We start from the raw sequence: 12,243 nt of genomic DNA on the forward strand, positions 1-12,243 counted from the left end.
AAAAAGATTTGTCCCACTCCTTTTTAAATATCAGGTTGTCTCCAGATTCATTACCAAAAATGAAGCATACCTTCTCTGAGAGACAATATTAAAGCACAAATTTTAAAACCAGTACATGGTAGTTCAGTAATTTTATCACTGAATACACAGAAGATAAATTAACTTGGTCTCTTTAAATTGGCATGCTCAGCCCCAAATAAGTGAGCTCAAAATCAATTAATTATAAGACTCTTACAACAACAGCAGCAAATGGCATTATCTTCTTCATGGTTACCATATCTGAAACTGTAAAAGCATTGCTCCAACCACTGTTTTCAAACCATTCTTGGTTCATACTAATAATGAAAATGGACTTCCCTACTAACATCTCTACTCTGGTTCTGTTCAGAGTGAGTAAGAAAAAACTAAAGTGTGATTCATCTTCAGCAAACCTATTTTTCCCATCAGAAAATAAAACCATTTATTACCAAAGAGCAGATCTTTCCATTTTTTAATTTATTTATTTTTTTGTCATTGCCCTTTCTAAAAATTCTCCAGCTCTGTTGTTCTCAAATTCAATCTGACAACTTGGATGAATGAACTCTGTGTGCCAAGAGACTGACAACACAGCACACCTGCCAGTATAAATTCAACAGTTTGTCACCCAAGTACTGCTAGGTTTAACCTTCTTTTCATGGACTAGAAGCCTATTTTAAAACCAATCAAAGTTCAGTATATTCTGTCTGGAATTATAAGATTTCTACCCCTCCCCCTGTTACCAAAAAAAAATTTAAAAAGTCTTCTTTATATACAGAAAAGTGAGAGGCAGAATGCTGTACATGTCCTTACAAGCTAAAATATTTTGAAACAGGAAAATGGTGGAATTTAAGAGGCTCTCAAATTTCGTAGCACCTCATTCCTGGGTAGTGGGTTTAAATTTGTGTTACAGTAGTTTCTCTCTTCTCAGTTCATTGCCCAGTTTAATCATTATACATAGTTTATCTATATGACAATAATAATAATAGCTAACATTATATGTCAAGCATGGTACTCTGTGCCAGGGACAAGCCGAAAAATAAGACAAACTAGGGACACATCCTCATGGAAATTATAGCAGAGGGACAGACATTTGTGATCATTATCTTCATTTTATAGTTGAAGAATGAATCTTAGAAAGTCAGTAACCTGCCTGAGGCCAACTAGCAATGGGACTTGAACCAGGTCTATCTGCCTCTGAAACCTGGACTCCTCCAACATTTGAATGAATCAAAGCACTGAACAAATAACAAGGGCAGCAGCAGAGCTGTTCTTCAGGGTCCCCAGACATACTCCAAACTGGAGCCAGAAAAATATCCATGGTGTTTCCAGGGTCTGGCCTTGCAGGGTATCTTGAGAACTCTGATGCTGTCTCAAAAGCATCAAATATTTTTCTGTATCAGTGGACCTCCAGGGTCAACAGACAACCAAACCACAGAGTTTTGGAGCTCTGAGCCCTAAAGCACAAAAAGTCCCATAAAGGAGCTCTCACCACAGCTCCTTCTGCCTGCCATCTTCTGGAAAACTTCCACCAGATGCTGGTCATCCCCTCATTACATGGCAAGAATTGCATCATTCCATTCTATTCCCCCTCCTCCAGAAGTACTCATCTCCCATATGCTAGTGAATGCTAACAATCCCCTTTCATGATATCATCACTTCTTCTGCACACATGCTCTCAGCATCCCACTTGAGATCTCCACGCAGACAATAAAGAAACCAACTGTGCAAACCTGAAATACATGGCATGGAAAAGGCCCATCTATGATCAAACAGGAATGAGCTGCTGAATAAATAGCCCTTCATAGGATTCAAATAATTTTGACCTCAAGTGACCTGATTTCCTGACACATTCTTCCTTTGTGCAGGAGGACTACTTTATTCTTTTGAAATCATATCGTGAAGACTACATTGAATTCCCAACACGGGGAGTAAGGAAAGCAAGTTGACCTCCCTAGCTTTGAAGGAATTCCATTGGTCAAAATGACCAAATAGGATCAGAATTCGTCATCAAAAAACATGCCCACATCTTTCCAAACTAAATAGGAACTAAGTGGCTCATTTCATGAGTGAGAGAGTGTTTTAATGGTTTTTAAAATGTTTGTGTCTCACTACCCTCTCCCCCCACTCTAACTTATCCCCACCCTAAACTCCCATTTAACCAAAGGGAATGATTTTCTAGCCTTTCTTCTCCATCTAAAAAGTCTTTTGATATCACACTTCACTTGGCCACAATGTGCAGGTGAATTAGAAAGGAGTGGAATTGGAAGCAGGCTTCAAGGCTAACAGAATCCACTCGATTTTTGGTCTCCATCCTAACCTCTCAATCAAGTCAATAAATAATAAGTTTGAATTTGGGCCATAGCACTACAAAATATAGCCTGTCACACTAATATTCTTTGACTTCATTTCAGAGTCTCAAAATGATGTTATTCAGTCTAGCTGTTCAAGAAGAGTTGGCACTGGTGGCCCAGCAGAGGCCTGAGGTGGCTGGCTGAAGACGAGGCAGTCCTTTCCTATCCAGAGCAGTGGTGTTGAGCAGGTGACGAGGTGCCAGCCGACTTGCATCTGGATAGGCGTCCGTGTCAGGAGCGGTAGGCTGCAAAGTCTCTCGCTGGCGCGTAGGGCTGGTAGTGCCTCCGGGTGGGCCCTGGCCTGCGGGGGGTCATGTTCATGTAGTCACTCTGAAGCATCCTGTTTCTCTTACTCTTCAACTGCAGAAAAGAGAAGTGTCACTGTGAAGGGGGCCGGGGACATGGAGGGAGATGACTAGGGAGGAGTTCTAAGACTGGGGACAACTGCACAGGAGTTCTAAGATTTGGGGGCAACTATTCAGAACATGGACTGTCAAATGAAGCTCAACAAGCCAGAATTCATTGAGCACATTGCACTTAAATCATGACTAATTAAACCTAACTACTTTTGACTCTTCAAAATTAACTTGAAAAGTCTGAATCAAAGAAAGTATTTTCGAGAAATGCACCCATGTTACTCTCAATGCAGCCATTTGACCTGAATTCCAAAAGCATATCTAATTAACATATCCACTGCAGATGTGTAAATATTCTTGAAGGCTCTTCCTCCTTTGGAAAGGTTAAGTATCCCCAGTGCCACCTTCTTACATTAGTCATTTGCTTAAGAAGCCATTTTTCCATAATTAACAAAAGAGGACCTTCAGCCCTGCAGAGTCATAAGAGTGGAGACCAAATTAATTAGGTATTACAGTTCTAGACAACTAGGTACATTTTATTCCCTTATTTGTGAGTACATTTCCATAAACACAATAGCATCACTCATCTCCATTTCTCAGATTCAGCTCCCTCTGGATGAATGTCTACCATCTTTTCCAGATCAATGTGATGGTAAAACTTACATATTTAATGAAAGACCCACAAACATTCTAAAAATAGAAAGTCCTCCAGATGTCTGGACTCAGAATTATCTATAATGAGAAAAAAAATCTATTTCTTGGACATAGAGCTGATGCATAAGTAAATATGTTGGATATGAATGTCCTGAACACCTGAACAAATAAGTAAATGAATGACTGACCTTATTTCCGTGCACTCCTACCCGAGCCCTTCACACCTTCTTTGTCCAAGGGGCATGAGTAAGTGTTACAGAAAGGTTAGGAAAATACTGACCTGCACATCACTAAATACAACTAACACGTTTTCAGTCCTCATCTTTTGAACTCTCAGCAGCATTCTCTATTATCAATTACCCTCTCCTTTCTGAAACACTTCTACTTTGCCTTCTGTGAGATGGTACCCGTTTTCATCCTACCTCTCTGGCCACTCCCTCCCTGCCTTCTTTGTAAGCTCATCCTTCTCTAAGTAGCCATACAGTGTCAGAGTTCCTCGCGGTGTGGTCCTAGGCTTTTTCCCCTACTCACACCGTCGCATCTCCCTAGGCAGACTCACCAACACCCACAGCTTCGATTGCCACCTATTTTACCCTAATTTATATCTCTGGACTAGACCACAAAGGCACTTTAAACTCGATATGTCCAAGAAGAACTCAAGATCTTTCCCCAAAGTCTCATCCTCTCCAGCGTTTCTCATCCCACTGAACGACACTACCTTATGTACAGTTGCCCATGCCAGACCTCCTAAGCCTCCTCCTTGACACCTCCAGTTCCCTTGTCCTCTGCCCCAGGGGATATCTGACAATGTCTGAAGACATTTTGAGTTGTTAGCAGCGGGAGGGATGCTACTGGCACCTAGTGAGTAGAGGCCACAGACGCTGCTAAGTATCCCACAGGGCACAGGGCAGCCCCTGACAACAAAGTATTATCCAGCCCAAAATGTCAGTAGTGCCAAGACTGAGAAATCCTGATCTGAAGAGTCTGATCATGAAAAAAAGGGAACGAAAAGGAAGCCATGGATACAAAATATATCACCATATTAGAATGATTATTGTTAGACGGCTTGACTCCTCCTTCTTGCTCATACTCGAAGGTGACCAGTGATTTGAGCCTGGGTGACCAAGAGGATGGTGTTCCATCCATAGATGTAAGGTAAGATGATAGGAGAAGTGGGATTTGAAAGAGGCTATGAATTCAGCTTTGGTCATTTGGGATTGAGACAATGGATGTGTCATGGAGCTGAAAGTAAGAAGAGGACAGCATAAAACAGACATAATTGGGGGAGTCATTTAGAGAGAGGTAGCTATGGAAACCAAGCGGGTAAGGGAAGTCGCCCTTCAAACATCTTGGTTCTACATCCTTTCTACAAATGAAAGGCTAGAGGTCTCTTGGGCATAGGGTTATGGCAGGGCAGGAGTAAGGCAAGGAATTGTCTGCCCCCAAATAAATGTGAAAGGCTGCTCAGCTGATACCCTGGGAGGCATTATAGTATCTACTCAAATTCTGAGGACTTTCCTTGCCAGACTCCCCAGTGACCGTCTTTGCCTCTGGACACCCAAATAAAACTAGGGCTAGAAGAGGGGCCCCCATAATGAAGATATCTTGACTCTGAGGTTCTCTGGGTTGCACCAAGATTATGAAAGATCTGTTGCACTAAGCTCTCATACTTATTCTCACGCTGTTATCAGATAGCAGATTTAGTCATTATCACCCTAACTGTAAACACAGCAGTGGGATTGAAATGACACATGCATGGCTGGGAACAGTATACAGAACCCACAGTGTCCATGTGCACCTAGCATATGCACTTACGTGTGCAGAGCACTCACCTTATGTCTGTGTGACTAAGTCATTTAGCCCTTCGCCATTCACTGTCTGCTAAAGATGTGTGATTTCAGGACCACTCCTCCCTTTTCTGTCCCTCTACCCTCGTCCTTACCCACTTGTTTCTTGGAAGCAGCAGCAAGACATAGGCAATTCACTCAAAGCCATGGCCCTCAAAACTACACTGGATTTAAAGGCAGATACTACCGCGCACACAATTTCTATATTCCCCACAGTGTGACTTAGAGTGGAGAAAACTGTGCTTTTTAAAAGGCTCCATTAGACTAAGAAAGAGAACAGGTTTACCAGCTCAGCAAAGTGAATGGAGGATTGAGTGAGAGTAACAGGTGCTGGTCTGTGGCCACCTGGCAGAGGGGAGCTCTTTATTTATTCAAATGTCAGTAGCAGGTCAAGAACTGAGATGGAATCTGCAGCTGCTCCCAGAAGCCCACTCAGCCTAGAATTGCCTACAACAGCACGTCACAAGCCCTCAGGAAGTTCCGGAAAACAGCAGCTTACACCAAGGCACAGTGCAGACCAGCCAAAAATATGATCCCAGAAAAGTACCCAGAAAATGGCTAAACACTAGTGGTCCCTAGTGGCCGGGCTACCTAGCTCAGCAAGGTGCTGGTACCTTAAACAGTAACAGCATTGGGAAAAGATGAGCCCAGGTTAAAAATGCTGTGTTAGTCTATGAAATATACGTATATATTTATTTCACACCCTTTTGGTCAGAGAGTACAAAGACCTATGCTTGAGATGCAAATAAAGGGTATTTCTTATTGGGTGACCTAATTAACCACAAGAAGCCACAGAAGACAAAGTACGCCAAGCACTGGGACTTCCCAATTTTCAGGGAGCCTGTGAGACAGAGTAAGACCAAAATAAGTTTTCCCGAGACAAAGCAAAATGAGCATCACTAGGAATTAGCAATGCTGCCAAAGAAAAACATATAGCATTTATGATGTTTCCAAATTGAAAATAAACTTAAAAAAAAAACCTCATTGAGAATGAGAAGCTACTTTGATCCCTTTGGGTAATTCGAGCCACTTAGCAGATTATAGCCTGGTTATAGTAACTGATATCCTAGGGTATATTTACAGTAAGTTTTAAATGGTGAGCAGTACCCTTCTGGCCACTGAAAGCTAAAACAGTTCCCAAAACTACTTCCCGCCAAGCTAGTAAAGGACGTTGACCCAGGTCAGTGTAATATTGGGGAGCATCTGTCCTGGAAACGTACCCAAAAGGGCACTCCACCTGGCTTTTAAATTAAGAAGTTGAGATTCCCAAGGGGATCAAGATAAAAAGAAGAACTGAGATTTTAAATTCTAATATTATTGGAAAACTTTCCAGAGGCTCAAAGTTGGATGGTCACTTGGACGAAGACACCAAGATCCAAAAAGATGAAGAGACTCAACCAACATCAGAGGAAGAACTTAGGCGACATTGCACTACATAAAAGGCCCCCATCAGGGCTGGGCAGCTTGCAGAAGGCAAGGCAGGCAAATTCTCAAGATGTATCTGGTATAATGGATTTCCAGGAACAAGCACCTGACAAACGTGGTTACAGAGTTTTTTGGAGGTAACTTTAGGCAACAGGTAGCCTGCCAAATGTCCATCTGCCCTGTAGAGTCTTCTGAAACGGGAAACGCATGTGGGGAACAAGCAAGAGGAAAACTTGGGCAATAGGCCAACAAGAGTTTAAAAGGATGCCAAGCTGAATCTATCACTGGCATGACTGTGAAGCCAGGGCTGCCCTCCTCCTCCACTCCCGCCCTGTCCAGCACCAAGGCTATAGCAAACAGGATGGCTTCAACACGGCACAGCTTCCAGAAAACACTGATCCATGTATAAATTAGTTAAATGTAAAGAGTACGCCTTAAAGATGAGTATTATACTTCAGGCATGTTCATTTCAGTCCTTACTTTGGCCTCTATGGGGTTACCCATTCATAAGCGTTCTTTAAGAGCTTAACTAAATAAATGCACATAATACCAGACAGACGGTGAATATCAAGAGAAATGGTCCTGAGGTGGGGGATATAGCATGAGGGAGGTCCCGGGTTCAATCCCCTGTACTGCCATTAAGAACATTAAAAAGTAAATAAAAATAAAGATTAAAAGAATTTTTTTAAAAAAAATAGAAATAGTCCTTTATCCTTGAGGAGCATATATTTCTTGTTGAGGAAATGGTTCATACATGCATCTAACTGCTAGAAAAATATTCAAAGACAATATGGAGTCAATGGAAGTATTCTGTACCACACTGTTTACGCGAGAACAGGAAGTTTCTGAGTAAGTGAAAGGTCCTTGATTAGGAGGTCCCCTCCTCGTGGTACATATGGTTACAATATGTGTTCAACTGAGGCCAAAACTTCAACGTTGAAAAAGGTAGAGAAAAATACACCAGGTTTACTGCATGAACATTTGCAAAAGTCTGTAAACTCCAATTCAGTGGTAAGAGCTCAGAAAAGTCTAACTCCCATTATAGTTTCATAATGACAGCACCGTACTTGGCCTCACAAAATTCAACTGCTTCAGAAGAGATAAAAATATGACTCAGATAAACAGACCTCGTTTCTTTGCAGGTTTGAATGCATAATTTCAGTAGTCAAATTTCTCATGATTTTTGACCCTGAACCAAATTTGTCATTGGCTTCAGTTGCTTAGATTCCCAAGTTTTTTAGATTTTCATACATTTGTATATATTATTTTATATGTCATAATGACATTGCAAAATGGGGACAAGAAAGGTCATTTTCTTCCCTAATTTATCATCCACCCCAATTTACCTGTTTTAGCTTCTTACTCTGCCTGGCCAACCAATCAGTGCCTTCTAGAACCTAGAACTCACATCGGATTTTTATCTCAGATAAAGTTAGATAGGCTAAAAGAGAACCCAGCAGGGACAAATCTAGCAGGGACAACAAAAATAATCCACAATAGGCAAAATTCTTGAATATATCCAGATTGCACACGCAGTAGGAGAGTTACATGAAAGCAGTGCGGCTTCCCTTACCCAGCAGTTACAAAGAGCCACTGATGCCAGCAAGCTGTAGAAAGCTAGGATGCTGGCTACCACCACCAGTGCCCAAAATGGCTTAGAAGACTCAGGAGACCAGGGAGCTGGACAAAGATGTTTCTCTGAAAAACAGAACAGAGTAGATTAAATGATATGGGAATGGCACTTGAGTACTTTTCCTTCCTTCTTCCCAGGGAAGAATTGGAGAGGAATTGATATATGCAAAATATCACTAGCTTAAAATGTACAGACTTCCTCATTGGTGTATTCTCTTTGGGCATTATCCAACCCCACCACTGATCATGACCTAGTCTTTACGACTGCAGTTGAAAACCACTACTGGAGAGAGGACGCTGGTTGAGCTATACATTACCTTTCACGTGGATAATGGTCCCGTTACTCTTCTCATTGTCTATGTAAGGCGGAGGATACATGACCTCGATCTTGCAGAAGTAAATATCTGTTTGGTTAACGTACAAATCTCGGAGGTAGAATGTCACTGTTTCGTTGCCCAGTTTCCCATTGCAGTTGAATCCCGTACTTGAGTGAAACTGAAGCTGATAGGAGTAATTTCCACTCACAACACAGACTTCCACAGCACTATCGGCTCCCTTATAAAGAGATGCCCGGAACTCCTTTGAGAAGAGGTTGTAGGTGTACTTGCAGCTAAGGTTGACCTCGTTGTTGTTCACCACAAGCATGGGCGATTGCTTCACCAAAATCTTGTTTTCTGGAGGGGGAAAAGATCATCTGCTTAGAACAAGAGTATAAGGACTTTTCCCCCCTGAAATCAAGATCTATTAACTAACAAAATAAACAGATCTCCAGCAAAGACTTTCTCTTGGCAGATGAAGATGAAGGAGCTCTTTGAGAGATAATTATACTGAGAGTTTACATTTTGATCTTATTTTTATCCACCTTTGAAGGAAACAATGGAGCATGTTTTCACTTGGAAGGCAGAATGTGGCCTTCTATTGGCCCTGAACACCACAGCTATGCATCTGGAATTTTGAAATCTGCACTGAGATTTCTAAGGTGTCCTAAGATGTACAATTAATCATGCTTAATTGTATTAATTTCCTAATTGAGTAGTTTACTTGGGAATATGGCTTTTAACACCTGACATAGATAGATTTGTTATTTTAAGTTGTAATTCAGCCTTTTGTGAAGGAATTAACATGTTGTGAAACATTTTGAACTTGTTTATTGGCCATTCCAAGAGTAAGATAAAGAAGTAAGAAAAAATGTAACCCAAAGAATTTAATTTTTCTTCCATAGCAAATTCTGAGAAAAGCCTCCTCAAGAAATTTACATATTTGTCTCTTTAAATCACAGAAGAAGGAAGAGGCCCAAGAAGCTCACAGGAGTTCTCTCGCTAGTCCATCTTCTACCTTTATGCTATCCCAGTAAACGATCGAAGACCCTGGTGATGAGCTAGTCCAGTCTCTTCACTTTTAAAGCAAAGAAGCTGAAGCAAGGCTATAAAATATCTGGGGGAGGAGAACACATCTGTTCCATCTTGATTCCCACTATATCCCCGTTGCCTAACATATGATAATATATTCCCTTTTTACTTTTCTAGTGACCGTATGAGGTCTAGAAACATTAGATGATTTGTCTAATATCACTGAGCAGATTGTGAGCAAAGCTAGGACTAAAACCTAAGTAAACTACAACCACCTGGGAAATAGACCACTTAAGCACTGAGAATCAACTCTGCAACCAAGACTCTCCAAAATTTCTCTAAGCAATAAATCACTTTGTGTCTTGTCTTTGATTCAAAATTCTATACAAACAAAAGATATTTTTGCTATCATTTGGGGGTCTACTAATAATTTTCTACCTGTTTGCATTTTTTAAGCAAAAGTTATTTGAAACAACACCCCCACATACCCATACTGAAGAGTCAAATAGAATAGTCTACTAAAATGAAATTTATAATTTCACCTGGATCTGAATCCATGTACTCAGGTATTTTGTTTTTGAAAAAGGAGCACCGCATAGAACTAAAGAACTAATAGCTTTTCATCTCCTACGCAGTTCTCAGCCCTAGCGGTACGTCAAGAACCAATGCCTGGTCCCATTCCCAGAAATTCTGATTTAACTGGTCTATGCTGGGGGGGAGAGGGGTCGATTCTTCTCGTTTTTTTCGTAACAACTTACTGAGATATCATTTATGTACCACAGATTTCACCTTTCTTTTTTTTAAAGATCACTCTCAAAGTATACAATTCAGTGGGTTTTTATTATACTCAAAGTTGTGAATGGATCACCACTCTGTGATTTCAGAATATTTTACTATCCCCCCCAAAAGAAATCCCATGCCCACTGGCAACTACTCCCCATTCCTTCTTTTCTCCAGCCCCTGGCAATCACTAATCTGTTTTCTATCTCTAGAGATTTGTCTATTTTGGACATTTCATATAAGTGGGATCATACAACCTGTGGCTTTTGCGTCTAGCTTCACTCACTTAGCATAATGTTTTCAAGGGTCATCTATGCTGGTAACATGTATCAGGACTTCACTCCCTTCATGGCCAAATGATGTCCCATCGCATGGATAGACCACATTTTTTGGTTTTTCCATTCATCAGTTGCTTCCACGTTTTGGATGGTATGAATAATGCTGCTATGCACAGGGAACTATGTTCAATATCTTGTAATAACCTTTGATGAAAAAAATATGAAAATGAATATATGTATGTGGATGCATGACTGGGCCATTGTGCTGTACAGCAGAAATTGACACATTATAATTGACTGTACTTCAATAAAAAAATAATTTTTAGAAATAATAATGCTACTATGAACATTCATGTACAAGTTTTTGGGTGGATGAATGTTTTCAATTCTGTTGGGTATATGCCAGGAGTGGAATTGCTGGGTCATTATGGTAACTCTATATTTAACTTTCTGAGGAACTGACAAACTTTTTCTAAGGCAACTGCACTATTTTACACTCCCACCAGCAGGTTCCAATTTCTCCACATCCTTGCCAACACTTGTTATTGTCCATCTTTTTTATTACAGCCATCCTAGAGTTATGAAGTGGTATCTCACTGTGGTTCGATTTGCATTTCCCTAATGACTAATGACGTTGTGCATTTTTTTCCTGTGCTTATGAGCCATTTGTATATCCGTTTTAGAGCAATGTCTAGTCAGGTCATTGGCCCACTTAACTAGGTTGTCTTGTTAGTGTTATCAGTTTCTTTACATATTTTTTATATAATTCCTTATCAAGATATGTGATTTGCAAACATTTTCTCCTATTCTGTAGGTCATCTTTGGTATTATTTTAAAAACTCCCCCAGGTGATTCTAATACTCCGTCAGGGTTGAAAACCACTATAGCCTAACAGATTTCACAAGCTGACAGCATATTAGAATCACGTCTAAAAACCGTTGATTCCCAGGCCAGTTAAATCAGAATTTCTGGGTGTAGGACCCAGATATCAGTGCTCTTAAAGCTTCTCAGAAGATTCTAATTTGCAGTCAAGTTTGAGAACCAGTGGCTTAACAGTTGAAACTGATTTCTTATCCTCAATTCATAGGCCTCCACAGGCTTTTCCAACGTCATTTCCTCAAAGCCCTCCCAGCTAGCCAGGTTATTTAAGGCAGCCTCCCAGGGCCACTGGCTCACTGGCTCACTGACTCCATGGCCTGCAGTGTCTCTCCCTTCGCCTGTCTCAGAGCGCTTTCTCTCTGTATCACTCATCTGCTGTTGGTTGGGGGTCTATATTTTGAGCATTTCTTGTTTCATAGGCTTCAACTTGTTTAGCTTTTGATTTGTGTGCATTTCCTCTGCACCCCTAGTTTCCAAGTCTCTTCTGAGCAAGGATGATGTGTTGTGCTTCTTTGTGTAATACTGTGTGAACAAAGGATCTCATCAAATGATCAATAAGTGAAAGATGGTAATCTGACTGTATCATTTTTGGCAGCAGCTAGCTCTGCCTACCATCTCCTTAAGTCTTGGTTTAAAATTCAGATCTCCACAACTTCAGCTTCATTTATTATTCA

The 12,243-nt window shown here is 40.8% G+C and overlaps 1 protein-coding gene across 1 annotated transcript in view; it reads right to left on the reverse strand.

Annotated features, from left to right (window-relative positions):
• Positions 1 to 473: 473 nt before the first annotated feature.
• CD28 (CD28 molecule) overlaps positions 474 to 12,243 on the reverse strand; it is a 29,574-nt gene continuing 17,804 nt past the window's right edge. Inside the window, exons 2-4 of the mRNA XM_010971816.3 lie at positions 8,601 to 8,957; positions 8,225 to 8,349; positions 474 to 2,729 (exon numbers count right to left, since the gene is read on the reverse strand). Of these exons, the coding sequence (XP_010970118.1) occupies positions 2,601 to 2,729; positions 8,225 to 8,349; positions 8,601 to 8,957 (611 nt within the window). The 3' untranslated portion in view covers positions 474 to 2,600. The remainder of the gene's footprint in view (positions 2,730 to 8,224; positions 8,350 to 8,600; positions 8,958 to 12,243) is intronic.

This window comes from Camelus bactrianus, chromosome 5 (assembly GCF_048773025.1).
Source record: "Camelus bactrianus isolate YW-2024 breed Bactrian camel chromosome 5, ASM4877302v1, whole genome shotgun sequence".
NCBI lineage: Eukaryota > Metazoa > Chordata > Mammalia > Artiodactyla > Camelidae > Camelus > Camelus bactrianus.